Here is a 25141-nt window from a genome sequence, read left to right as displayed (position 1 = left end):
TGCTTCTGTTGCTTTCCACTTTCAAAACCTAATTACTGTACTTTCTGTCTTCAATTTTCTGGATTTTTCAGCGAGCACTCATCACTTATCGTTTCCAAAATTGTCTTTTCCAACTAATCCCTTAGCTTGCTTTTTTCGACTACCGTTTTAGCAGGTAGCCATTCTTTTGTTTTTAAAAATGAATTTCCAACCATTACCTGAACCTAATTTTACGTTATGTTTCACCACACCTGTTGGATCTGCAAATTGAAGAATCCAACCATTCATGTTCTCGGAATGTTACTTACATCAAATGTAAGTTAAGCGTTGCCCCTATGAAGAGAATTCTGACACATCCTTTTGTAAATGTTTTAACGGTTCTAAGACCAATGACTCGCACCACCACCACCACCAGTATGAACAATTTCTGTACACCGATGGCTTCTCTGAGAATCAATTCAGGACTATCATCATCATCACCTTTCATTGCCCCGAACCCGAACCCGAGCCAAAGGCAGAGGCAGAGGCTTCTGTCAAAAGCATCATTGTCTTTCAAAGTCAAAGAGGGATGGAGACATTCTATGTTTGTAAACGGAACGCCTGTACTCAAAGACGGAAACCTCAGGATAAATGGAAAAGATGCATTGACTGGTGTGCCCGGAAATGTGGTAGTGACCCCATTCACCAACACATCCGCATTTGTGGGTGCTACTGCTACTTCCGCGGATTCACGCCATGTTTTCAAGCTTGGAGTGATTCAGTAAGCCATGCCACCTCCTCTTCTTGTCCTTTAGTTTTGCGTTTGAGTAATGATACATATCCCTGTTCGGATCCAATATCCCACGCAGGAAAAATATAATGATTTAATAAATGGGAATATAGTGTTCATGGATGCTTTCCCCTTTTAAATCGATTTTTTAAGGTGAGTTCTACACATAGATAAATAAATTTAAAAATGATTATGCCACTTCATTATATGTGGACTAAGTTTTTCATTGTATTTCTCAATTTGTTCTTTTTGTACGTTTCAAGTAATGATTTTAGTTCGACACAACGGTCATAATCGAAAAAAAGGAAATATAAACTAAAGTAGCCTATACTACTATATCACCAAAATTAATAACACGATGTTATAGTGGAGAAATCATAAAATATGTAGGCAATAAGATAAAGGGAGCCATACATAAAATCAATTTAGACCTTGATTTTTCTTGTTATTTTTTTCAGTCTCGGAGCCATGGTTACCCAAAGCATAAGCCTAGTCTGCTGCTCGTGTTAAGGGGTTAATCTCTCAAGTCTCTAAAAATTTAAGCCGTGCAACAAAAATTTGAGATGTGATAAAAAATTTGGTGCAATGTACAGTGCACCTGATGCACTATAATCCGACTCAGAAGTTTAATGGGTGTGTATGATGCAGGGATGTGAGATTACTCAGTCTGTTTAGATTTACAATTTGGTGGATGATACCTCGGATGGGAAATTCAGCAAGTGACATTCCTATTGAAACTCAGATGCTACTCCTGGAAGCAAGTGAAAAAGAAAAGGGACCAACTTCTGATGATGCTTCTACTTCTTATATCCTTTTCTTGCCCGTCCTGGATGGTGAATTTAGAAGCAGCCTGCAAGGGAACTCATCCAATGAACTTGAATTTTGTATTGAAAGTGGTATGATCACTTCAAAAATTTGAAATAAACAATCACATATTCGTATGTCTATTTCATACATTTTCTGTCACTTAATTGTCCTTTTTTCACAGGTAATCCGGATATAGTTACCTCAGAGTCCCTTCGAGCAGTTTTTGTCAATTTCGGAGACAATCCATTTGATTTGGTGAAGGAATCTATGAAGTAGGTCAGCTCTTTAAGTAAACTTTAATTTTCAGGGTAAAATGAATTTTAGAAAATGTTTTTAAGTCAACTAATTATGTTGCTAAGCTTGCAGCTTGGGTAAGTAATGATAACAACAACAACAGGCAGGAATTTTTTTTTTTTTTAAAAGATTTGGATTGGAAATGAGAAACCTTATCCTCTAAATACCAACTCTTGCCTCTTATTATTACTCAAACTTACGGGAAAAAAGCACATTCACAGCTAGCTGGGCCATGCCCATGAAGCCAAATGTTGTTAGCACCCTTATGCGTTTTTGGATGATATGCAGAATGCTGGAGACACACCTTGGAACGTTTTCAATCCGAGAAACCAAACAGGTGTGCTTCATTTATATCTTTGCAGATCAAATGAATGTTCTCAGATTATACACTTGCAAGTATATAAATCTTTAGAAGAAACAAAAGATCAACAATGTGCTGATCCTTCGGTAAATTTTGAATGCAGCTGCCAGGAATGTTAGATTGGTTTGGTTGGTGCACATGGGATGCTTTTTATCAAGAAGTGAATCCTCAAGGAATCAAAGATGGCCTGAAGAGGTTAATTAGTATTGAGTCATAGATCTTTTTCTTCCAAAATCAAAATAGGGTGCCATGCTTTACAAATTGTCACAAAATAATATTTTAAGAATGAGTATGTTCAATAGGTGTTTCGTGCTTTTGAGGATTCTTTATTTCAGACCATTGTCACTCTTTTCTCTATCAGTTTATCCGAGGGAGGCACGCCTGCAAAGTTTTTGATTATAGATGATGGGTGGCAAGATACAACTAATGAGTTCCAAATAGAAGGGGAGCCATTTGCTGAAGGGTCACAGTAAGTGTATATATACATATACATATATATATATATTGGGACTCGTTGATTGTGATGGCATATGTAACTGTGGTTACCCTAAATTGCAGATTTGGTGGGAGATTAGCGAGTATCAAAGAGAACAATAAATTTCGGGGAACAACAGGTGATGATCAGAAAGAAACAAGTGGACTGAAGGATTTTGTTTTAGATATTAAGAAAAACTTTTGCCTCAAGTAAGCTACTTATAATACTCGAAAGTATACGTCATTCTTTAGGTATTTCCAATTTTTTGTATACATTTTCCAGTTTCTTTCAACTTCTGAATTCTCAGGTATGTCTATGTGTGGCATGCCCTGATGGGGTACTGGGGAGGCCTTGTTCTGAACTCTTCAGGAACTAAAATGTATAATCCGGAGATGAAATACCCGGTGCAGTCACCTGGGAATTTGGCAAATATGAGGGACTTATCCATTGATTGTATGGAGATGGAGAAGTATGGCATTCGTGCTATTGATCCTGATAAAATTTCTCAGTTTTATGATGATCTACACAAGTATCTTGTTTCACAGGGTGTGGATGGGGTTAAAGTTGATGTTCAGAACATTCTGGAAACCATTTGCTCGGGTTTAGGAAGCAGAGTTTCACTTACTAGACAGTTTCAACAAGCACTGGAGGAGTCCATAGCCACCAACTTCAAGGACAACAGCATAATCTGCTGCATGGCACAGAACACGGATTCCATTTTCCAGTACATGATTCATGCACTTCAATGCTCTATGTTCCCCTTTGAGACATGAATCGGGTTTAATTAATTTTGCTTACTCCTGTGATTTGCAGTTCAAAAAGAAGTGCTATTACCCGAGCATCTGATGATTACTATCCAAAAAATCCAAGGACACAGACATTGCACATAGCAGCTGTGGCTTTCAACAGCATATTTCTTGGTGAAGTAGTTGTCCCAGATTGGGACATGTTCTATGTATGTAAAACGCATTCTCATAGATCTAACTACGTGTCTCCTTTTTACATTCTGGTACTGATCAGTGATCAACATCTTTGACAACTTTCAGAGTCAACATTGTGCTGCTGAGTTTCATGCTGTTGCTAGAGCTGTGGGAGGTTGCGGAGTCTATGTTAGGTAAATTGCATTATTCTTGGTAGAAGCTTGACTACTTGTTCATAATTCAGCCCTAGAATAATGTATAATGTATGCTACTTTGACAACAGTGATAAACCTGGAAAGCATGATTTCAAAATACTTAAAAGGCTTGTTCTTGCTGATGGGTCAGTGCTTAGAGCTAAATATCCAGGAAGGCCATCGCGCGATTGTTTATTCAATGATCCAGTTATGGATGGGAAGAGGTATCTCCATCTGATGACTTCAATTTCTTGATCTTTTAGTTGTTTCCTTGTTTTTCTCATTGCCTTTTTCCTGAACTTTTGTGTATAGCCTTCTCAAAATTTGGAATTTGAACAAATGTACGGGCGTTATTGGAGTCTTCAACTGCCAAGGAGCAGGCAGTTGGCCTTGTACGGAAAAGGAAAGCTCTGTTCAGGAAAATGTTGATTCTGTGATATCTGGGAAGGTCTCTCCCGCTGATGTTGAGTACCTCGAAGAGGTTTCTGGGAAGCAATGGACCGGAGATTGTGCAGTTTTTTCCTTCAATACAGGTACACAAGATGCAACATTTGGAATGAGATCAACTTTTCATCCATTTTTCTTTAATTATTTTCTACTGTCATTTCAAATATCAGGTTCTCTTTTCCGGTTAGCAAAGGCAGAATCATTTGGTATTGCATTAAAGGTGATGCAATGTGATGTCTTCACTGTATCTCCTATAAAGGTTGGTTAGCGTCCTGAGTTCTTTCTTTTCTTAATTCGGAATTCTACTAACACTAACAATATTTAAGGAGAACATAGATTACTCATAAGGGCTTGAACTGGTACCCTTAACATTGTTGAGGTTGCCAACCCACCACTGACCCACAACTCCAATGAGTTTAAAAGCTTTTATTTTTACTTACTTTGCAGACAACTGCTCCACTTTCTATTTTGATTTTTCTCTATTAATACACTTTTGAGTTTCATATGTTAGGAAAAAAAAAAAGATCATATAATTTTAGAAATAGCCAATGGATGGCATGCCCCGTTAAGAAAGAGGCCTATTAGTGCTGATGCCCACATAGTGAGTCATCCCATGCCAAGCCCACTAACCAAATGTAGTATGGCATGGATGGGCTGTGGGCCGGCCCTTAGGCATCTATTTCAATTTAAAACATTTATTTATGTATTTATTTATTTTGGCGCTTTCTAAGACTTGAAATTAGAACACTTGGCTAAAGTAATTTGATTAAATAATAATATAATAATATATAAAAAATCAAATTTTAGTGTTTTAATTAATTTAATAATTCAAAAAATATTAACTTTTTTTTTAATGGAACAAATTAGAATGGGAAACATTACATAAACCTAACAATAATAGGCATTCTAATTTTAATATGAGTTTGACAATTTTTTATTAGATTGAAAGTTAATAAATTCAATTACATTGAAAAAAAAATATTAAAATATAATTCAACTATATCATTAATTATTTAAATTGAAGTAAAACAATGCACAAGTCATTGAAATTTGAAGTAAATTATCAAATTCAAATCGAGTGTTGGTTAATATAAAAGTTCAAGATCATTTAATTGGAATGTGATAAATAAAATGTTATGATATTTAACTTTATTGAATTTAGTTAATTAAAAATTGAGTTATAAAATTCGAAATATGTTTACTTCGCATTTTTTCACATGACTTGCCTAAAATTTTATGTTTGGCTCAACTTAACTAGGCCCCCGTGTGAGCCATGTTGTGCCGCACTACATGTCCTAACGGATCATGTTCGTGCCGTACCCTACCATGCGGACTCGTGTCGTGTCCGTGCACGTTCCATGCCCATGCGCATGCCATGCCTAGCATCACCACACTCGTGGGCCATCTCTAGATGGCGTGGCCCAAGTTCTTAGTTCTTTGTTTTCATTACACCAATTATGAGACTTTTGAATTTTTTTTTATAGGTTTACAACCAAAAGATTCACCAATTCTGAGACTTTTGAATAATTTTTTATAGGTTTACAACCAAAAGATTCAGTTTGCTCCTATTGGGCTGACGAATATGTATAATTCTGGAGGAGCTGTTGAGTCAGTTGACTTGACTAATGATTCTTCTAGTTGTAAAATACACATCAAGGGAAGAGGAGGAGGGAGTTTTGGAGCATATTCAAGTACAAAGCCAAGTTCAATTTTACTAAACTCAAAAAATGAGGAATTCAAATTCAGTGCTGAAGACAATCTGTTGACGGTAACAATTCCACCCACAACCAGCTCTTGGGATATAACTCTTTGTTATTGAGGCTTCCATCTTGCTGCATGGTTACTATAATTTTCATCATTCAGTATTAGCTAGATTGATGAAGATTTGATGCAATGAACTAGGTGTTTGATAAAATGCCTCTGGCACTGGCATAATTATGTGTTGTGAATAAGAGCATGGTCCAACAAGGCAGTGACAAGTAATCAGAGTCAGCAGCAACGAAGAATCATGCGACGTAACTGTCACTATTTAAGGACAGTGAATATCAACCTTTAGATTAAGCTGATATCAGCCCTTAAATCATTTGCTACAGCTATAATTGTTCTGACCATTTCTTGATATACAAGAATGCATTTGTGTACATATTGCGACATGAAACGAATATATGGTATTTATGAATAGCAAAGTTTCAATTTTTACACTTTTGTTGTTCTTAGCTTAAGTCTAGATCAATGCGATTGTGAGTGATGATTGGTCTTTGCTTTACATGGCCTAAGCCCTAAAATGGTTGATGAATGAATATGAGAAATATGTTCAGCTGAAGTGTCTTCTGTTGAGAGTGTATTTAGAATTGAAGTTGGGCGGTTATAGTTTAAAAGTTACAGTACTAAAGTGTTTGCTAAACACTATCTGCCATAACTTATAAGCTATATTGAAATGATTTTTTACTTGTATAATGAAAAATATATTATATCTTTAATAATTTTTTCAATATTATTATTTTAAATTTATATGTACTACATATTATTAATTTTTGTTTTATAGTTATAATTTTTTTCATAGTAGAACAAGAACTTAATACTAGAAAAATGATAGCGATGCCTATGAAGTTTGCAAAACGGTTACAAATTAAAAATCCTTTTATTTTAAAGAATGATCCCACATATGGGATATAAAGAATCCCTTCCTTACTTGGAAATAGGCACCCACTCTTAAGATTTGTGGAAAAAGAGATACGTGTATCCTGCAAAAATATTTGCGTGAACATTTTTAAATAATAAAAGAGTCTTCATAACTATTTCACTAAATCACAGCGGTGTCATTCATTTCTTCCAATTTACAGTTTATAGAATTATAAAATGTTTTAAGGAATCCGTAAAGTTTTAATTTTCGTGATTTTAGAGGATTAATACCATGTATGATTTACATAAACTATCAAATCTCTATTTGAAAAACGTAATGCTACTCTACTAACAATAGTTTTCTCTTACTTAACCGGAGACTTATGTGACCATAAAATAAAGATTACGTGTGAGAGAATTGACTAGTTGGTAAAGCCGTGTAAACACATGTTTCTTCCATATTTTAGATCTTTGATCCATAGAATGTAATGTGAACTGGTGAAAGATAGTAAAATTGAAAAGTAGAATTGGATTGGAATCCATTAACAAAGCGGTGTACTTAGGTCAGCATTATATATTATTATACTTTTATTTAATAAAACACGCTAACCCAAATCCCCAAACTTGTAGTAGGTAATTTAAAATTAATTTAGAAAAGAAGAAAAGCACTAATTCTATTGTCAAAATTCAAAACCCTCCGCCAAGGCAAAAGAAAAACTTGGGTAGAAATTTTAGAATAATTTGTGTAACCTAATCCTCGCAGCAGTAATTGAATCACTGATTATGTCATCCTCTGATCCTTTTTTCTTTTTTTTTAGGAAAATTATCATTCGTATACCCTATATTTACTCTGTTATCAAAAATATTACAACACTTTAATGGTGTATCAATCGTTCACACTAAGTTGACAAAATGTATCAACCAACCACCAAACCGTTAATTGTCGTTTGAAAGTTAACGGAATTACAGTGAATTGACGATTTTACCCTTGAAAATTATCACGTGTATACTCTTAAATTCTCTCTTTTATCACTTGTATATCCTTAAATTATCACTTGTATCATATGAAAAGACCAGATTACCCTTCTGACGTTATCATATTTAAACGGCAACTAACAGTTTGGTGGTCGGCTGATATATTTTATCAATTTAGGGTGGACGATTAATACACTCTCAAAGTATTGTAGTATTTTGATAATGGAGTAAACTAAGGGTATACAAATGATAATTTTAATAACTTTGGTTGGGTGAAGTGCGGCTGTTAGGAAAAAAATTGTTAAATCTTAAGGAATTAAAAAGAATATTTGAATCAAATAAATTATGCTTTCGTCATTATATTATTTTTTTTAAAACAAAAATTTTGCAATAACCTAGACGCTACGGAGTTAGCTATTACCATTTGAATTTTCATTCTGAATGAAAATGGAATTTAGTAGATAAAAAATAATGTTATTACATATTTATTAGTTTATTTAGACAACTTCAAAATTTTGAAAAATTCACCGCAATTGAATTTACGTAATAAATGTGTACCCTTAAAATTTGAATATTTTAATTTTCACCTTCAATTTTTAAATGGATAGGTAACCATTTACGTAATTTTTTTTTTTTAGAATATCGTTTTGATTTTTTGTGAAAAGATTCTGAAGTTTCAAATGGACCATTTTGCAACACAACAAGAGAAAATATATCTGATTGGTTTTTTTTTAAAAAAATAACAAATAAAATTAAAGTTCACATTAGTCTTCTCCTGACGTCCTGGCTCCTCCTAAACGCACCCATTAATCGTTATTTTTCATTATTCTTCAAAGAGATTTAATATTTTATTAGTATTTTTCTTCAATCATTCACATAATATCCAATGCTTTTTTTTTCTATTAACTATGATTAAAAAGAAAAGAATTATGGCAATCCACCATCAACTACTATTTGCCGCCATAGATGAGTACTGGGTTCAGTTGCTTATTATCGATAAATAATATTATTGGACATTTTATCAACTAACCTACTCAATCATATCAATATTAATGGCCTTCGATTTCTTATTGATAGATAAAATAAAGAGCAAAAAAAATCACTCACTATATATGAACGATAATGCTAATGCACCGACCCCATTATTGTGTAGATCATAAGGCAGGAAGGATGAAAATGTGAACGGTCCTTAAAATAATAATCCAAGAGGTAGTTGGATTAGCTTAATAGTAAGTAGTAACAACTAGTTTCCATCACACACACATGGCACGTGCATTAACACTTTTGGGGGGGCAAAAAACAAAAACAAAAACAAAAAGTCTAAAAGATATCAATGCTAACTATTTCACTTGAGCATGACTCAATTTCCTTTTCCATTGAAATTTGAATTCATCACATTAAAGTGTCAAATTATTTCCAAAATTTAATGGGAACAAGAACATCTGAGTGTACCCAACTCTCACAAATTTTTCTAATAAGTGTATATCTTCTCAACTCCAACCAAGTACCAACCCAAAATGTGACTTTTTGTTTTGTCTTTAAAGATCATAAAACAAACACAAGTAGACAAACCGATCGACCAACTCAGAAACCACCTCAATGCACTAAATCTGCAATTGAACACAATCAATGCCATAAATTTATGCCGCCATTAATTGCAAAGCAAATGAAAAAGGCCAAGGTTCCGGAGGTCCCAATCACACACCTGTCCCCAAATTGACTTTTGGCAACACCTATCCATCTACTCCCTCTGCACCTTTTGGCCGTTCCCAGATAATTCAAATTTGCTTTGACACCTCCCTTTTTCCTTCGTTGATTGTTGATAGGCCCATGAGATAAATGGACACTTTTTTGTTTGTTTGACATTTAATTAGATGATTTCACCTGGGGACACATGTGGGTATTTATTTATTTCTATAAGGGAATCACAATATTATTGAATTTGTATTTTTATGGATTTAAATTTAGAACTGGATTAATTTTTTTGTTAATCTTAAAAAAAATATAATTATTAATTATTAAATAAGAATATAAAATTAATTAAATCTTAATTCTATATTACTATCAGTGGCGGATGCACCAAGTGACCAGTGGGGCTGTAGCTTCCGCTAGCTAAAAAAAAGTTCTAAGAAGAAAAGAAAAAATATTTAAGATTTCTAATTAGCCCTCATTAAATCTATTAAAATTGACCCTATAAATTTATAAATTCACAAAATTTAAACTTTAAGTTTTAGAATTATAAAAGTCTACACTATAATTAAAAATAATGATACGTCATCACCACAAACATTTTTTTATTCTTAAAAATACGTCGAGAACAATCATAAATGTATTAACAAGTATTTTATACATTCAAAGTTTTAGTTTTAAAATTTAATTAACATGTAATTTAGGTCCCGGTAAATTATTTTTCTAAATCCGTCACTCATTACTATACGTACATATGTGACGAAAGATTATGAAGAATTGAGCACACACATCATCTCAACACCGAATTCAAATTTTTTTTAATTATAATATAATTTATTAATATTTAGAAATCAGAACTTATGATCTAAAAACTTCTTAAATCAATTCTTTGATGATGCAGATTTGATATCTAAAAGGAATCTTGAAATACACTAGACATGCTTTTGAATAATTTGAAAAAAGAAAAAAAAAACTCTTTATAATATTGATATGATAAAAAAGAGATGATTATTTTATCATTAAGCCAATTAATACTAAGCAACCATGTAATTCCAATTAAACATTTAAAAAAAAAAAGAATTAAAAAGAAAAAGAAAACATGCTTAGGTGTTTGAAGTGATGTGATTTGAGGTGATGTGACGAAATTTTGGGAAAGAATCGTGTAGGAAGTGAAATTTATCATCAACAATGTCTTCGGTGCTGATAATCCAAGTTATATCATCAAATTGGTCATTATGCTTGCCATTGAATTGCAAAGCCATGGCTAGTGGAGTCAAGCATAAGGTGTTAATTCTAATCCACTAATATCTTTTCAATCCCACGTGTAAATGACATTATTACGCGATCGAAACTTGATTCATCATAAGGGACTAATCCATAAACTCTCATCCAATTGTATCATCCTAATTATGATTAATTAGGAATGAATGAGGTTATTTTTTTTTCCAAATTATTTGTCAACTTTTATATAATTATGACGATTAATTTACCTTTATCTCATATGAAATCTTTATACATAGGTAAGAGCAGCAATTTAACTTGGCATTAACAGTTGTGCTTAGAATTTTAAACTCTATTTTCATAAAATTAATAAGGGTCTGGCTATGTTGAAACCGTTTTAAGGTAGAATACGTTTTCATAATCACACAATCAAAGTTATAACATGAATTTTACTATTTATCACTTTATATGTGTGGCTGTGATTTGTGCTCTATTTTAGAATAGCTCTAAGATAGTCATTGCCAATTAATAAATGAGCGATAAAATATTAATAAGATTAATAATTGTGTCATTTCATATCAGACCGCTATGTAAATTAATTTCATATGAGAGTCACATTAACATGTTAAAAGTTTATCATCCCTAATTATATAGTTCAAATTCAAAATTTGATTCTCCCTCTCACTCACATCAGAAGTAGGTAGAAAATTATTTAAGTTAGCGTATTAGTTGTCATGATATGAATAAATAATATATCACCTAAACACTCTTTTGAAGTTTGGACAAAATCCAAGATGAGCATTTTGTGAATTTTGACCTAACAAATAAACAAATAAAATCCAAGTTTTCGTCAATCAACCTTTTAGGGCGGGACATTGAAAGAAACAAAAAAAAGAAAGAAACTTCGGCGTGGACTCACGCGCTTAAAAAAGACAGACCAATAATTTTCTCATATGGAATCATTCCCAAAAGAATTTCTTGATACAATTTCTAGAAGAATGAATCAAAACTACAGTTCGTAGGGTCGATGAATACATTATTATTATTATTATTTTTCAATGTGTATTCCAATATTTTTGTTACGTATCTCAAATGCTCCGTTCCTCTTCCCAGCATAACTTGAGAGAAAGATTTGGCTCAGAGCAGCCAAGATGAAAACATTAGAAACTTCCATGCACACGTCATGCATGGTAGGCTCCTTTGTTTAGACGGCTGATGGTTCACAATTCAACCCATGCACACCTAACCGCGTTGAATAAATGCCCACCAACATGGAGTTGAAACACATCGAAAAAGCCTGAGCTATAGCTTAGCTACCTCCTTCATGTTTCATGTTCTTCCCCGACCTTTTTCTTTCTCCATGTTCATTTACTAAACTAGTCGTTTTATCCTAGCAATCACCAATTCACCATGCAGCAGCTGAACCGCCTTTGTTTCATTCTACCGGCAGACGTCGATGAGATCGAGCCGTATGAGAAGTCTCGAGTGCACAACGTCGTATCCAGAAAACAAGAGGTCAAGGAACAACATGGACGCGGCTGCGGGGGTCGGATTTTGAGTTTCATTGCTGATAAATTACAGCGGTTGTATGAAGCCAAATGGGTTTGTTTCTGTCATCATAATACGCCGAGGAAAGAGCATTCCGGCTTGTTTCATGACATGGAAGGAGTGCAAATGTCGGAGAAGGTTGGTGGAGACAATCCGAGGATTTTTAGCTATGCTGAGCTTTATATAGGATCTAATGGGTTCGATGAAGATGAAGTTCTTGGAAGTGGAGGTTTTGGCAAAGTTTACAGAGCGGTTTTACCAAGTGACGGAACCGTGGTGGCTGTGAAATGCTTGGCGGAGAAAGGAGAGCGGTTTGAGAAGACTTTTGCAGCTGAGTTGGTTGCAGTTGCTCATCTTCGCCACAGGAACCTTGTCCGGTTGAGAGGGTGGTGTGTGCACGAAGACCAGCTGCTTTTGGTTTACGACTACATGCCTAACCGCAGCCTTGACAGGGTACTGTTTCGGAGGCCTGAGAACTTGGAGGCTGCTGCGCCTTTGAACTGGGAGCAGAGGAAGAAGATCATCAGAGGCTTAGCAGCTGCACTGCATTATCTTCATGAGCAGCTGGAAACTCAGATCATACACAGGGATGTTAAGACTAGTAATGTGATGCTTGATTCCCAATACAATGCCCGACTTGGTGACTTTGGCTTGGCGCGGTGGCTTGAACATGAACTACAGTACCAAATGAGGACATCATCAGCGAGAAATCACCAGTTTCATTTGGCAGAGACTACTAGAATTGGTGGCACAATAGGGTACTTGCCACCTGAGAGTTTCCAGAAAGGCTCTGTTGCTACAGCAAAATCGGATGTCTTCAGCTTTGGGATTGTGGTTTTGGAGGTGGTTTCGGGCAGGAGGGCTGTCGATCTCACATACCCAGATGATCAGATCATCTTGCTTGATTGGATCAGAAGGTTGTCTGATGAGGGAAAAGTTTTACAAGCAGGGGATAATCGGCTTTCAGATGGATCTTACAAGCTTTGTGATATGGAGCATCTAACTCATCTCGCACTACTCTGTACGCTTCACAATCCACATCTTCGACCTAGCATGAAATGGGTTATAGAAGCTGTTTCTGGCAGTTATTCTGGTAAATTGCCAGCTCTCCCATCATTTCAGTCACACCCTCTGTACATTTCTTTATCCTCACCAACCAACACAAGTACAAGCAACACAGAAACCACCAGGTCCACCAATACAACTGCCTCAAACACAACAATCGCATCCCCTTCTTCGAATTATGTCACAGCTGCAGGAGAAACTATTTATGCAACAGCTGAGTGTGGGGGGAACACTGAATCTAAATCTAACAATAGCAGAAGTCAACGACGAAATAGTTTCTTTATGGTTGAAACTCCACGGGAAATATCGTTCAAGGAAATCATTTCTGCCACAAACAACTTCTCAGAGTCGCAAAGGGTGGCAGAAATGGACTTTGGAACAGCCTACCAGGGCTTCCTTGACAACCACCAGTATGTTCTGGTGAAGAGGCTTGGCATGAGTAAATGCCCTGCATTGCGAACAAGATTCTCCAATGAACTCCAAAACTTAGCCAGGCTTCGCCACCGCAATCTGGTTCAGCTCTGCGGTTGGTGCACTGAGCAAGGGGAGATGCTTGTTATCTATGATTATTCAGCAACTCGCATTCTGAGTCACCTCCTTTTCCATAATAATCATAGAATTGGCCACTCTATCCTGCAATGGCACCACAGATACAACATCATCAAGTCACTTGCTTCTGCCATTCTTTATCTCCATGAGGAATGGAATGAACAAGTTATTCACAGAAACATAACCTCTTCTGCCATCACTCTTGATCCGGACATGAACCCACGGCTTGGCAGCTTTGCCCTCGCAGAATTCTTGACACGCAATGATCAAGGCCATCGCAAAGCTACCAGTGGAAACAGATCGGTCCGTGGCATTTTTGGTTACATGTCACCAGAATATATAGAATCCGGTGAAGCAACCTCAATGGCTGATGTTTATAGCTTTGGCGTGGTAGTGCTCGAGGTGGTTACTGGACAGATGGCAGTTGACTTTCGGCTGCCTGAGGGACTACTTGTGAAGAGGGTGCATGAATTTGAAGCACGGAAAAGACCGTTGGCAGAGCTAGTTGATTTAAGGTTGAATGGAGAGTACAATCATAAAGAACTGATGAGACTCATAAAATTAGGAATTGCATGCACACTCTCCAACCCAGAATTAAGACCAAGTATGAGGCAGATTTTGAGCATACTTGACGGAAATGACAAACGCTTCATGGAAGATGGCCAAATGACCGAAAATTTGGAAGAATGGAAACAAAGAAATGAGTGTTCTCTTTCATTGATAAAGAGAATCCAAGCTCTTGGAATACAGTGAAAGCATGCTCACAGGGTTTTTATTTAGAAATTTTCTTCCTTCTACCGTATTCAAGTTTTGTAGACTGTTTGAGGTATAAGATGTGTATAATATTATAGGAGAATGTTCTTGGATTTATTTTTTATGATTTTATAGTGTGGAATGTATAGCGTGTTTTACTTAAATGAAGTAAATTCTTGTGAAATCTCTGCTACAGATTATTTACTTTGCAAAACTTTTTTCACTGTAGTTTCAACAGAGCAAAAAGAAGAATTCTGGAAGAAGAAAGAAGTTAACCATAATTATCAGTTAATTTATTGAAGAGATTCATGTTTCTACAATTTGGGAAGATATTATAGTGGACACGAGATAATACAAATAATATACTTGGGGTGTTTCAGTCTGACCTCATTTTGGACCATCACCCAATTTACATAAATGTGTCCTGGCTTATCCCTTCTCTTTAAATATATGCATCTTGGCTTATCCCTTCACTCCATTTCTGCAATTTCTTCATCATTGTCAATCCCAATCCAACTGATCAAAGCAAAGAGGAATTCCCTGAAGCTAACCTTCCCATTTCTGTCCCAGTCCATTTCCTCTGCAATTTGTCAAAGGAGTTAGCAAAAGAAAAAATAATAAAAGATTTTATCACAAGTACAGAACGGAACAAAAACTGGAAGTATAGAAAGTGAATCAGGCAATACCGAATCGAGTCCTGGTTACGTGTGCAGGTGATTTCTCCCGAGGATAAGATTCATTCAAAGTCTTGACCATGTCTTTCTTGTTCAGCCTTCCGTCACCATTTTTATCAAGAAACAAAAATACTTCAACTATAGCATCAAATGTGGCCTTGAGCTGAGGTGAGCCCATCTTCGACATCTGAAACAATTCCAAGGCCATCAAAGACACTGATTAGTGCAGGTTCAGTCGGAGGGCTACAAAGAGAGAAAGGAGTAAAAGAATAAATATTGAGTTTATTTGTCGATAAATTTACGGAAGATGAAGAGGGCGTTGTTAGTAGATAGATCAGACAGAGAAGAACAATAAACTCGTTGAATTGTATGCCTTCACTCCCATCAATGTCACAAGATTTGAACAAATCCTCAATTTCCTCCTCTTTAAGATGGAGTTGCAATTCCTCTAAGCATTTTTTAAGTTCTTCACGGTCAATAGTTCCATTGGAGTCTTTGTCTATAGATGGCATAATAGAGGAAAAGGGAGTCAAATTACAATAAAATCTTTAAAACATCACAGAAGATAAAAAAAGGCAACCTCATTATGACCCACCATATTGCTCAAAGACACTTTTAATGTTTTTCAGTCCGTCTTTGAACTGAGGGAATCGTACAATTACACTGTCAATTGATTTGAAATTGCTATGTCCAGATGAACTCTTCTTAACTTCAATCATTTTCTTCTCAAGCTTTGCATCCAACCTTGCGTACTTGTTTTGTGAACCGCAATGGCAAAGCATGCCTCTAACTTTGTTGGATAAGTACTTCAGAGGAGGGCAAGGGTGAGATGTGCCTTAAAGATAACATAAGCAGAATCAGAAATAGGCTAAAAAAGAATGAAACTTAAACAAATTCAAAAGCATATATCTGAACTGTTTGGCCAGCAAAGCAGAATAGTGAAATTTGTTATTTCGGTACATCAACGGACACAATCCACCTTACACATAATCTCTCATTCAAGATAAGAAATCAAACAGTCAACAATCCTTCAACATGCCTCTACAATCTCAACAGCATAATCTATTTATGTATTAAAGAATATTAGGTCCCATTTTTTCAATTCTGCAAGTTTACATCATGCATTGATGGTTAAAATGGGAATATTGAAACGAGTTGGCAGTATTAAGAAGTGGCAAAGCTGCCGCTTCTCAGGTAATTGCAGTCATAGCAAATGGCACTGACAATGACGTGGTGAAACCCATAGGTTGAGGAAATGATTGCGCCGTGGGATGGTAGGCATGATATGCCAGTTAGTACTAGTAGTGATGGTAGTGGAAGGATGTTGCAGTTCTAGTCATTGTGTTTGATAATTCTAATGCCAAAGAAGTTGCATCATGGAAAAAGCAGAAATAACAATCCAAATGTTCTGGTGGTGATTACTGGTGAAAGTTCAACCAAAGACTGTTGAAGAAGGCAACCAGGCAAAGTATGAAAAGCATTTCAAAAGGGAATTCCTTGAGCAGTTTTATATCCTTCTCAGATCCTAACATAAACCCAAAACAAAAATTCTATGAAGACTGCACTAACTTAAATGATACTGACCAAACAGATCCTATTATCCGCTATCTTAAGAAAAATTACAAAGAAGGTAGACAACTACACTTATCATATTTATGCATGGTGGTAACCAAACAATCAAATTGCTAGTTCCAAGAGTACCCATATATCCTGAACAAATAAATATTTGCAAGAACAAATAAATATGAACAGAGAAGTTTCTACCGGTAGTAGCAAAAAATAATAAGCAAAAGGTCAAGGAAGACGAACATAAAACTCATCCCAATGTGTAAAACAACAGAAGAAAAGGAATCCAAATTCAGCTACAGAATTGAAGTTCAACTAATACAAAAATAATGAATGGAAAGGCACAAAAAATTGAAACTCACCCATTGAAATCTTTGGGGGAGATGTGGTTTGATAGAGGAGGCAAGTGGTTCTTTCAAAAGAAGAAAAGCGTTACAAAAAAAAAGGCATAATGAGGAAGGAAGGACGAAAAGAGAATTTAGCGAGTGGAAAGCTGGAGAAAAAGGGAGTAAAGATTAAGCAAAACGGGATTCTCTAAAAAGTGGAGATGCCATTATGGCCTTTGACGACGAAGAAAGCATCAGCAGAATCCTTACAACTCTTGCCTCACTCCTTCCTAAATAACCATAACATCACATTCTTAAGAATATAGTTTACTTGGACAGTTGGACTGTACCTATCGCTCAATGCAACTTCGCCAACCGTAGCTGTAACTACTGTGATGTCGCATGTCAGTAGTTATATAGATAACCTTGTAATAGCAAAATTTGAGATTTTTTTTTCTTTTTTATTATTATCTTTTATTTCCATTAGTTTATTCATAACAGGGTTGTTATCACTGTTATTGCAACGTAGTCACGCCTAGACTATTTATCACTGCCAGTGCAACGCTGTCACGCCTAGAGTATGAATTTATCATCAATAAATAAATGTAGCTTGGACATTTCAACACACTGCTCATAGGCAATTTGAAGAACCGGATGATTATCTTCTAAATCAGTGAACACAGAGTCTTCTAGAACATAGCTCAATGTACAAAGGGAATCCATTGAAAAACACTATGTTTTTCAATAATGATGTCAAAAGTTCAAACAACTCTTTCCACTAACCCCAAAAGGAAAAGTACTTGAAAAACTTTTGAATGAGGCAACTCCATGTCATAAAATTAAAGGCATCCCCACATCCAAAATCGTCTGCTTTAGGAATATACAGACCACTGATGATAAAGTTGACACAGGAGGAGACATTTAGATTAACTAGACAAGAGAAAGAAAAAAGAAAAAGTCAAAATGGGTTTCCATTTCTAAGATACAACCAATTTGTTGTTCATCCAATATGAGGCATCACCCATTCTACTTCTTGCCTCATGTTTCCCTCCAAAGGCAATGACTCTCCATTACCAAACAAGGGTCTTGGTCTCTTCTTCATGGCAGCAGCCTGTGAACCCAGACCCATTGGGGACACTGGACTACTGGTTGAAGTCAAGCAACTTTCAACAGAACAGTCACCGATTCGAACTGGTATAGTGGAAGCATTCTTGCTCTCTAGAGCTGCAGCAAGTTCAGATATGGATGGCATTTTTATGTTCTCCAGAGGGACCATCCCTTGACAATCATTGGAAACTTTGATGGCAAGTTCGGAAAGCTCCTCTCTAGCAGCTTCAAGCCCAGCAGCCACGATGGCCTGATCATTCAGAGCTTTACAAGCTTTCTCAAGTATTGACTGTAGGTATTTGCCTTGCGCTTCAATTCGGAGTTGGAGCCGTCGCTGAACCTGGTGGGGATAAAACCATAGTAAATGATTCAACTAAATAGGATCAAACTGGATAAATGATTGATAGAAAATAAATCTTTTTAGTAGGAAGAACTCAGCTTCATGTTTATAACTAAAGATTGCTTAATAAGCCATTGCCAGACAGTATGCCAAGAATGTTCTACCACATTTTGTCCAAATTATGTTAAAGCCCCAATGGTATTACGGTGATATCCTCAAAAAGTGGCTTGTGAAGTTTTGTTTCTCTCATCCACAGAAGAGGTATAAAGAAAAGTGCACAAGTAATTAAGATGGTTGACAGAAACAGAAAGGCTATGTATCTACCAACCAAGACATAAAGGAAACTCACCTCCAGCTGCTCATGAAGCCTTCGTTGGACTTCCATCTGTACTCGCAAAGCCTCAGTAACCTGGTAACCACTATATGAAAAACGAAATGCAGCACTCAAGCTACCATGCAGAAATGGATAAGTTTCGGAATTAATACGCAAGGATGATAACATACTCATTTGGATCTTGCGCTACCATTCTGGTTGACGATGTTGTTGATGAACCAGTGTCCTGACTTTCAGCAACACAAGAAACTGCAATGCCAACCACACAACATAAATAAGAATTTCAGGCACATCTATTTGTCTCAAAAGTCATTAACAGTTCTTGCCTTCTAGAGCAACATAATCTGGCCCACCGAGAAAGAAAAAGAGTACCGAGAGAGGAAAACGAATGAAAAGAAATTTTATAAGAAAAGAGGTAAAATAAATGGAAAACAAAATCATTCTAGTAAACTATCTTGAATCCCAGAATCCCTAAAGCCTGACAAATATGGTGTTTTCTTACTGCTGATACTATAGATACACTGCCAGAATGTTTTGGGGAGAATCTTATCTATGGGTTCCTCACTTACATAGTCATGTGGCATTTTTAAAAATGTCCTTTCATATGATTTACACGAAATGAGAAAATGCAACAGGAAGTTTCATGCACCATAGCAGAACATATTAAAATCATTCTTCATTCTAAAGACCAAGAAAGATACCATCCTTGGAGTTCTCTGTCGTTTCCTTGCACGCTTGCTTTCCCAAGCGGTACTTCTGAAAGTACAAAAGGGGGAGAAAAAATGTTAATACACGAAAGCATATTATATTTGCAACAACTTATATGAGTTGTTTAAAAGAAAAAGTGCCAACAACAACCTGAAGATGTGATTTGAGATGATAAAGGGTAAGGCCTTTCACTCCCATCGTTCTCATGATAGTCTTGGGTGTTGCTTCTGAGACACAAATCCAAAAGAATGAGGACAAAGAAAAAGATTAATGTCAAATAATTATTTGATCTCTAGTATAAGAAAAACCAATTCCATTGAATGTGCAATACTTGGGTAAACACAACTGGAATACAACTCCTCTTGAATTAACTATGAGATTACAATGTTTTCTTAAGGCCATGCACAGATTTGCCTCTTGCTTTCAGGTGCATCATCCATGTTAGGCCTAAGCATGAGCATGCTCATTGGAGGTGCCTCAGAAGGTATATTTTGGCTGCTTTGCTTTGACAAGTCAAACATGCACACCTTGTACTTTAGATGTCACTAATCCGTCGCAAAATCTATAGAAAGACTTCTTTTTTTCTCTTTGCATTACTATTTCAAATGAGATCTATGAGCATGGGGCTTCACAACATGAAAATGTCAACAACAGAAAAGCATACAACGGAGAAGTTCTATTTGACTTAACATGCATTATTCTAGAAATAACTCCAGCAATTCCACCTAAGGCTGGGGCACTGTTCATGTTCATGACAAATTACAAACTGCATTTGGTCGTAAACAAAGAAGACAAAATCAGCACTACCTATAAAAACAACTAATTGTACCCTTATTTCCGACGTGGCACCATACATTATGCTTCTTGTTGAGACCCCTCTTATGCTTCTGATGAAATGTCCCCATTTCATACCCATGAAATAGAGGTACCTGTAGCATGAGAAGTGAACTACAAAGAGTCCAATGGTACATCCAATCTCAAGCAGCATCATTAACTTTTATAGAGAATTTTCTGGTACAGCTTTATGCTTCCAATTGAAAATGCCCCAGTAATACTTGCAAGTATTAAGGCTATAAGGAGTGCATCAATTATGTTGAAAGCTGAGGGCATGCTTTTCTATGAATAGAAAAGTCAGAACCTTTCTATTCACAGCTGCCATTTTATACAAGATATTCATTTGAAATCCATTAACATCTTTGTCCATTTGCATTCAAATAGTGCTTCGACCAATCTATTTGATTGCCTACAATCTATAATTAGAAGGGCGCAGATAGCGCACCATATGTAGAGGCTTCTCGTAAACTTGGGAACCGACTATCATTTCACCTAACAGTTGATTACTAGGTAAATTGAACAATGACTTCCGGCACCACAATGGGTTGACAGAGGGCAATAAGTAGAAGAGGCGGATAGCGCATCATATTTTGTAGGCTTCTCATAAAATTGGGAACTGACTATCACTTCACCTAACTTGTGAGACAATTGATTACTAGGTAAATTGAACAATGACTTCCAGCACTACAATAGGTTGACCGAAGGCAGAGAATCTTGAGACAAGTTATTAATGCTTACTTAGAAGATCTTGTCAATTCATCATTTGACACAACATTCAGCAAAAGTTAGCAAATATTAATTAAATTTTCCAGTCATCCAATCTTAAGAACATATAATTCACTACCCCATATTTAGGAAGGTGCTTTATGCGGACCTCATAAAAGCAGCCTTGAAAATCAATTACTCACATCATAATTGATCATTATTACCATTCCATCAACATTAAATACCCCTTAGGTTAACTTCCCTTGGCAACAACCAAAAAAAAGTCAGGTGTCATATCCAAACAACTCCTTTCTGGAACAGTAAGCTCTGAAACTTGTGTAAATAAGCCTAAAACCATTCAGCTATTACCATGCCTTTTGACAGGATCTAGACACGGAAGTGTCACCACACTAAGAATAACTAGAGAAACTTTCCTCTATTTCAGCAAACTCCCATGGTCTTTATGCTTGTATAAAATTAAAGTTTCTGAAGCAATTCCCTCTAAATAACAGCAGGCCTAGTAAGTAGACACCACATTATACATCTTTATTTTCTTCACAGTTGGTCAAAATGACAATATCCTCCAAATAACAAGGATGTGATCAAAGATTTTTTGACGTTATTCGCTGAAGCAAATTGCATTTATTACTGCTTAAGTAGATTTCCAATAAGCTTGGGAGGTAAACATCAATCGAAGAATAACCCCTGAGTACTGTAACTTTACAGGGACTGTCCTTTATCATCTAGATAGATAAAATAAAGGGACAAAAATTCACATGTATCTCTTATCCGCCACCATTGGCAACTACAACTTACCATTTCTTGCTTCCCATCTTTCAGTCCCTTATTCCACTATCCTTGTGTGTCATTTCTAAAGATGATAAGTTAAGTTTGGAAAGCTTGAAAATTCCTTACCATTGACTGTTTAAGCTCGTGGTAGCAATGATGGTTTCTATTACGGATCGCGTCAGTGAACAATTGCTAACAATGATGCTGATGATAGCTTAGTGCAAAGTTAGGTTACCCAAATTCGCTCGGTGTTTTGACAAATTTTCACTCAACAAAGTTTCACAGATTCACCATTAAATTATATGCAGCCGCATCAGGGACAATCATCCAACAAGGTCATGGAGTTTCAGACTACTTAAGATAGCAATTTCAAAGAATTAAATTATATTACGTCATATTAAAGCTTTGAGGAATAATAAATAAATAAACAGTGAAACTGAAAGCTTGCAACATTTGTCCTCCTATTCCAAATTTAGAAGCTAGACATAAATTTCAAACATAAAGCTTGCAGATCCACAAAAAAATATTTCATGCAGAAGATGAAACAGATTTTTTCTCCAAATCCACCAGGAATAACAGAATATTCTTACGCAGACCAAGACAAAATGCCATGATCCCTCTGCCTTGTCCTACAGCTAAACCACGCCCGCAAACATTATTGAACTATATGGTTCCAAATAATTATTTGTCCCGTTGGCCATATTTTTTCCGAGGTCAAAGTACAACATAATCACACAATGAACTCAAGAGTCCATGAATAATTAAATAACACCTAAATTCGAAGAATAGAAAGCGCAAAACACCAAAGTGATTAGGCAATGCTCATAGTGGATTAGGGAACTAATTCAGCTTTTAGTGGATTAGATAATGCTTTTAATATTTTCAAAGGTCCTTTCAAATGATTAAGTGCTTTTATATTTGTCTTTTAGCATTTGGCTCAAATAGACAAATGTGTTTGGAGATAAAATGGTAGGTGCATTCCCTTAAAAACATTTTTTGAACAAAAAAGGCACTTAAACTCCAGGTTAGGTTGTTGAGAGGTTCGGTTTCTAGTCAACATATAGGGGTCCAATCCCTTGGGGGCACATATTTGGGATGCTATATCCCATAAGTTTCCTAACTACCAAAGCCGTAGGATTGAACAATAGTCCTGATGTCGAACCGAACCAAGTTGTTCAACAAGGCAGGTCATTTGTTACTACCCCACAAAAGAAAGATAATGACAATAACATCAATTGCATTTCTAAGAGCAGTTCTTTGCAATATTATTACCCTGGTCGTACATTTTTCTACCTTGTAAAAAAGGATTTAAAAAATTAAATTAAGTGATCATCCTCACAGAACAAAGAGCAACAAGTAATGGCGTTAAATTAATTTCCCACTAAATAGGGAAGAGTAACAATCCCATGGTTATATTTTTTTCTAATTCAACTTTAACAATAATTGAATCAACAAATGGATGCTGCATCTATCATGAACCCTTTTGCCCTAATCGCTGAATTCTAAGACTCCATAATATTCCATAAAGGACCAAGAATTAGTACAAGAAACTATCATATATAGAAAATCCCAAAAAAATTTAACAAATTCAAGTTTTTAATGATTGCATCTGTAAAATTTGTATAAGGAAGAAGAACAAAACTGCTAACCGACCACCCACCTAATATAAATCCAATCATTCAAGAGATAACAGTTTATTAATTAACAACGTGAATTAATTAAATAAATAATTAAATCAACAAAGCACTGTATAAAGAAATAGACAGGAGGGAAACTAGTAAAACAAATATAAAATAGAATGAAGTGTGTGTTTGTTGGTAAATTTAATCTTTACTTCAAAAAAAAAAAAAAGAACATCATAAACCAGAAAAAACCAAAAAAAGAAAAAAGAAAAAGAGAAACCACTTACTGTCGGGGCCACCGAGCTGGGTGACAGCATCGACGAAGCGGTCGTGAAGGTCAGCGGTCCAGCGGAGGCGGGGCTTGGGATCGGTGGTTAAGACCAAGCAGGCGTCGCCGGGGAGATTGGTGCCGTCGAGGGGGCCCCCTTGAAAGTCGGGGTGGCCACCGTCCAGTGGCAGCGAGTGAATCGCCGAGTACATCTATCAAAGACTCAAGAATGCAGTATCTCGAAAAAGAAATCAAGACGAGTGAGCGAGCGAAGAGAGAAGATTAAAGGAGGAGCAAGGAGGGCTTTGAGCTTCACCAGCAAGGATTCAGCTTCAGCTTTGGCTTGAGCTGAGGTTAGAAAGAGAGAGTGAAGGAGAAAGACAGAGAGAGTAAAAGGGGTGTGCGGCAATGTAGAGCTGAAAGCAGAGAGGTTGAGACAGCGATGTGTTCTGTGAAATGTCTCTGTCTGTGTGTGTGTGTGTGTCTCTCTCTCTCTCTGTGGCTGTCTCTGTACGGGTTTTTTTTTGTGAAATCTGGTTGGCACTTCGATTTTTTTATTGTCTTAGTAAAAATTAATAAATTTAACATGAAAAGTATTTGTGTTATGTCTTGTCTTGAGATTTCCTTGTCTGAACAATTTTATATCCGAATTGTTTTGCTTAGAACACCCAACACTTTGCGGTCCACCAAAACGACAAACCGTTCTTCTACAGTATTGTCGTTTCCATCCTTGGAGTGTTATTATCGTGTTCAAATATCATTTTTTTATTATAATATTTTAAATTAGTGTTTTTTTAAAAGTATTATCGTTTCTATCATTTTAGTGTCATTAATATGTTTAAATTTCATTTTTTTTAATTATAACATGTTAAAGTACTATTTTCAGTGCTCTCGTTTCTATTATTTTTGCGTCATTGCTGCATTTAAATATTATTTTTTGATTAAATATATCGAAGGAATTTTTTCAGTGTTGTCATTTCATCATTCACTATGTTATTATTATTTTAAAATATCATTTTTTTAATTATAATATATTAAAGAACTTATTTCACCATGTGAATAGACCAAATAAACTAGTTAGCACACATGATAAAATATTATATATGTCTGTGGATATATATATATATATAATATTTTAATAAAAATATAGAAACACTACCAACTTTTTTTTACTTAAATTAAGATTATGTAACATACACA

At 35.7% G+C, this 25141-nt stretch overlaps 4 protein-coding genes across 6 annotated transcripts; 2 read left to right on the top strand and 2 right to left on the bottom strand.

Moving 5' to 3' along the window:
- On the top strand, window positions 1–6447 carry LOC18033253 (probable galactinol--sucrose galactosyltransferase 2). 2 transcript variants are annotated; one of them, XM_024184336.1, is made up of 15 exons: window positions 658–739; window positions 1207–1261; window positions 1397–1644; window positions 1737–1827; window positions 2138–2186; window positions 2314–2405; window positions 2572–2679; window positions 2769–2894; window positions 2993–3409; window positions 3499–3640; window positions 3732–3799; window positions 3889–4023; window positions 4112–4332; window positions 4417–4505; window positions 5784–6447. In XM_024184336.1, the coding sequence occupies exons 3-15, from the start codon at window positions 1440–1442 to the stop codon at window positions 6063–6065; spliced, it is 2025 nt and encodes a 674-aa protein (XP_024040104.1). In that variant the 5' UTR covers window positions 658–739; window positions 1207–1261; window positions 1397–1439; the 3' UTR covers window positions 6066–6447. The 2 variants fall into 2 exon arrangements, with proteins under 2 accessions (XP_006420906.2, XP_024040104.1); XM_006420843.2 differs by lacking the exon at window positions 1207–1261 and having other exon boundaries at window positions 1–739.
- A 5398-nt stretch (window positions 6448–11845) lies between these two features.
- LOC18033095 (receptor like protein kinase S.2) lies at window positions 11846–14886 on the top strand. The gene has a single exon (XM_006420842.2). It carries the CDS (start codon window positions 12164–12166, stop codon window positions 14666–14668), a length of 2505 nt encoding a protein of 834 aa, XP_006420905.1. The 5' UTR covers window positions 11846–12163; the 3' UTR covers window positions 14669–14886.
- A 78-nt stretch (window positions 14887–14964) lies between these two features.
- On the bottom strand, window positions 14965–17612 carry LOC18033157 (probable calcium-binding protein CML22). The gene is made up of 5 exons (XM_006420841.2): window positions 17271–17612; window positions 15938–16177; window positions 15645–15841; window positions 15355–15529; window positions 14965–15248 (listed from the first exon to the last, which is right to left on the bottom strand). The coding sequence occupies exons 1-5, from the start codon at window positions 17272–17274 to the stop codon at window positions 15139–15141; spliced, it is 726 nt and encodes a 241-aa protein (XP_006420904.1). The 5' UTR covers window positions 17275–17612; the 3' UTR covers window positions 14965–15138.
- Window positions 17613–17857: 245 nt separating this feature from the next.
- On the bottom strand, window positions 17858–24474 carry LOC18032270 (protein PHR1-LIKE 3). Of its 2 annotated transcripts, none has more exons than XM_024180756.1 (6): window positions 20553–23691; window positions 19874–19950; window positions 19717–19771; window positions 19186–19264; window positions 19031–19100; window positions 17858–18681 (listed from the first exon to the last, which is right to left on the bottom strand). In XM_024180756.1, the coding sequence occupies exons 1-6, from the start codon at window positions 20692–20694 to the stop codon at window positions 18235–18237; spliced, it is 870 nt and encodes a 289-aa protein (XP_024036524.1). In that variant the 5' UTR covers window positions 20695–23691; the 3' UTR covers window positions 17858–18234. The 2 variants fall into 2 exon arrangements, with proteins under 2 accessions (XP_024036524.1, XP_024036521.1); XM_024180753.1 differs by lacking the exon at window positions 20553–23691 and adding an exon at window positions 23961–24474 and having other exon boundaries at window positions 17859–18681.
- Window positions 24475–25141: the final 667 nt, after the last annotated feature.

The sequence above is a fragment of the Citrus clementina genome, unplaced genomic scaffold (genome assembly GCF_000493195.1).
Source record: "Citrus clementina cultivar Clemenules unplaced genomic scaffold, Citrus_clementina_v1.0 scaffold_9, whole genome shotgun sequence".
NCBI lineage: Eukaryota > Viridiplantae > Streptophyta > Magnoliopsida > Sapindales > Rutaceae > Citrus > Citrus x clementina.
Note: the sequence above shows the minus strand (reverse complement) of the source record. Positions and strands in the feature narration are given on the sequence as shown.

Coding starts and splice junctions, on each gene's coding strand:
- LOC18033095 (XM_006420842.2), top strand. CDS start 12,164: ATGCAGCAGCTGAACCGCCTTTGTTTCATTCTACCGGCAGACGTCGAT.
- LOC18033157 (XM_006420841.2), bottom strand. Junction 15,842..15,937: donor AAGTGTCTTTGAGCAATATG/GTGGGTCATAAT, acceptor TGCCATCTATAG/ACAAAGACTCCAATGGAACT. Junction 15,530..15,644: donor CAACGCCCTCTTCATCTTCC/GTAAATTTATCG, acceptor GAATTGTTTCAG/ATGTCGAAGATGGGCTCACC.
- LOC18032270 (XM_024180753.1), bottom strand. CDS start 24,153: ATGTACTCGGCGATTCACTCGCTGCCACTGGACGGTGGCCACCCCGAC. Junction 19,951..23,960: donor CCAGCTCGGTGGCCCCGACA/GTAAGTGGTTTC, acceptor TTTGTGTCTCAG/AAGCAACACCCAAGACTATC. Junction 19,265..19,716: donor GACAGAGAACTCCAAGGATG/GTATCTTTCTTG, acceptor TTGGCATTGCAG/TTTCTTGTGTTGCTGAAAGT.
- LOC18033253 (XM_006420843.2), top strand. CDS start 315: ATGAAGAGAATTCTGACACATCCTTTTGTAAATGTTTTAACGGTTCTA. Junction 2,187..2,313: donor CAATCCGAGAAACCAAACAG/GTGTGCTTCATT, acceptor TTTTGAATGCAG/CTGCCAGGAATGTTAGATTG. Junction 2,406..2,571: donor ATCAAAGATGGCCTGAAGAG/GTTAATTAGTAT, acceptor TTTCTCTATCAG/TTTATCCGAGGGAGGCACGC.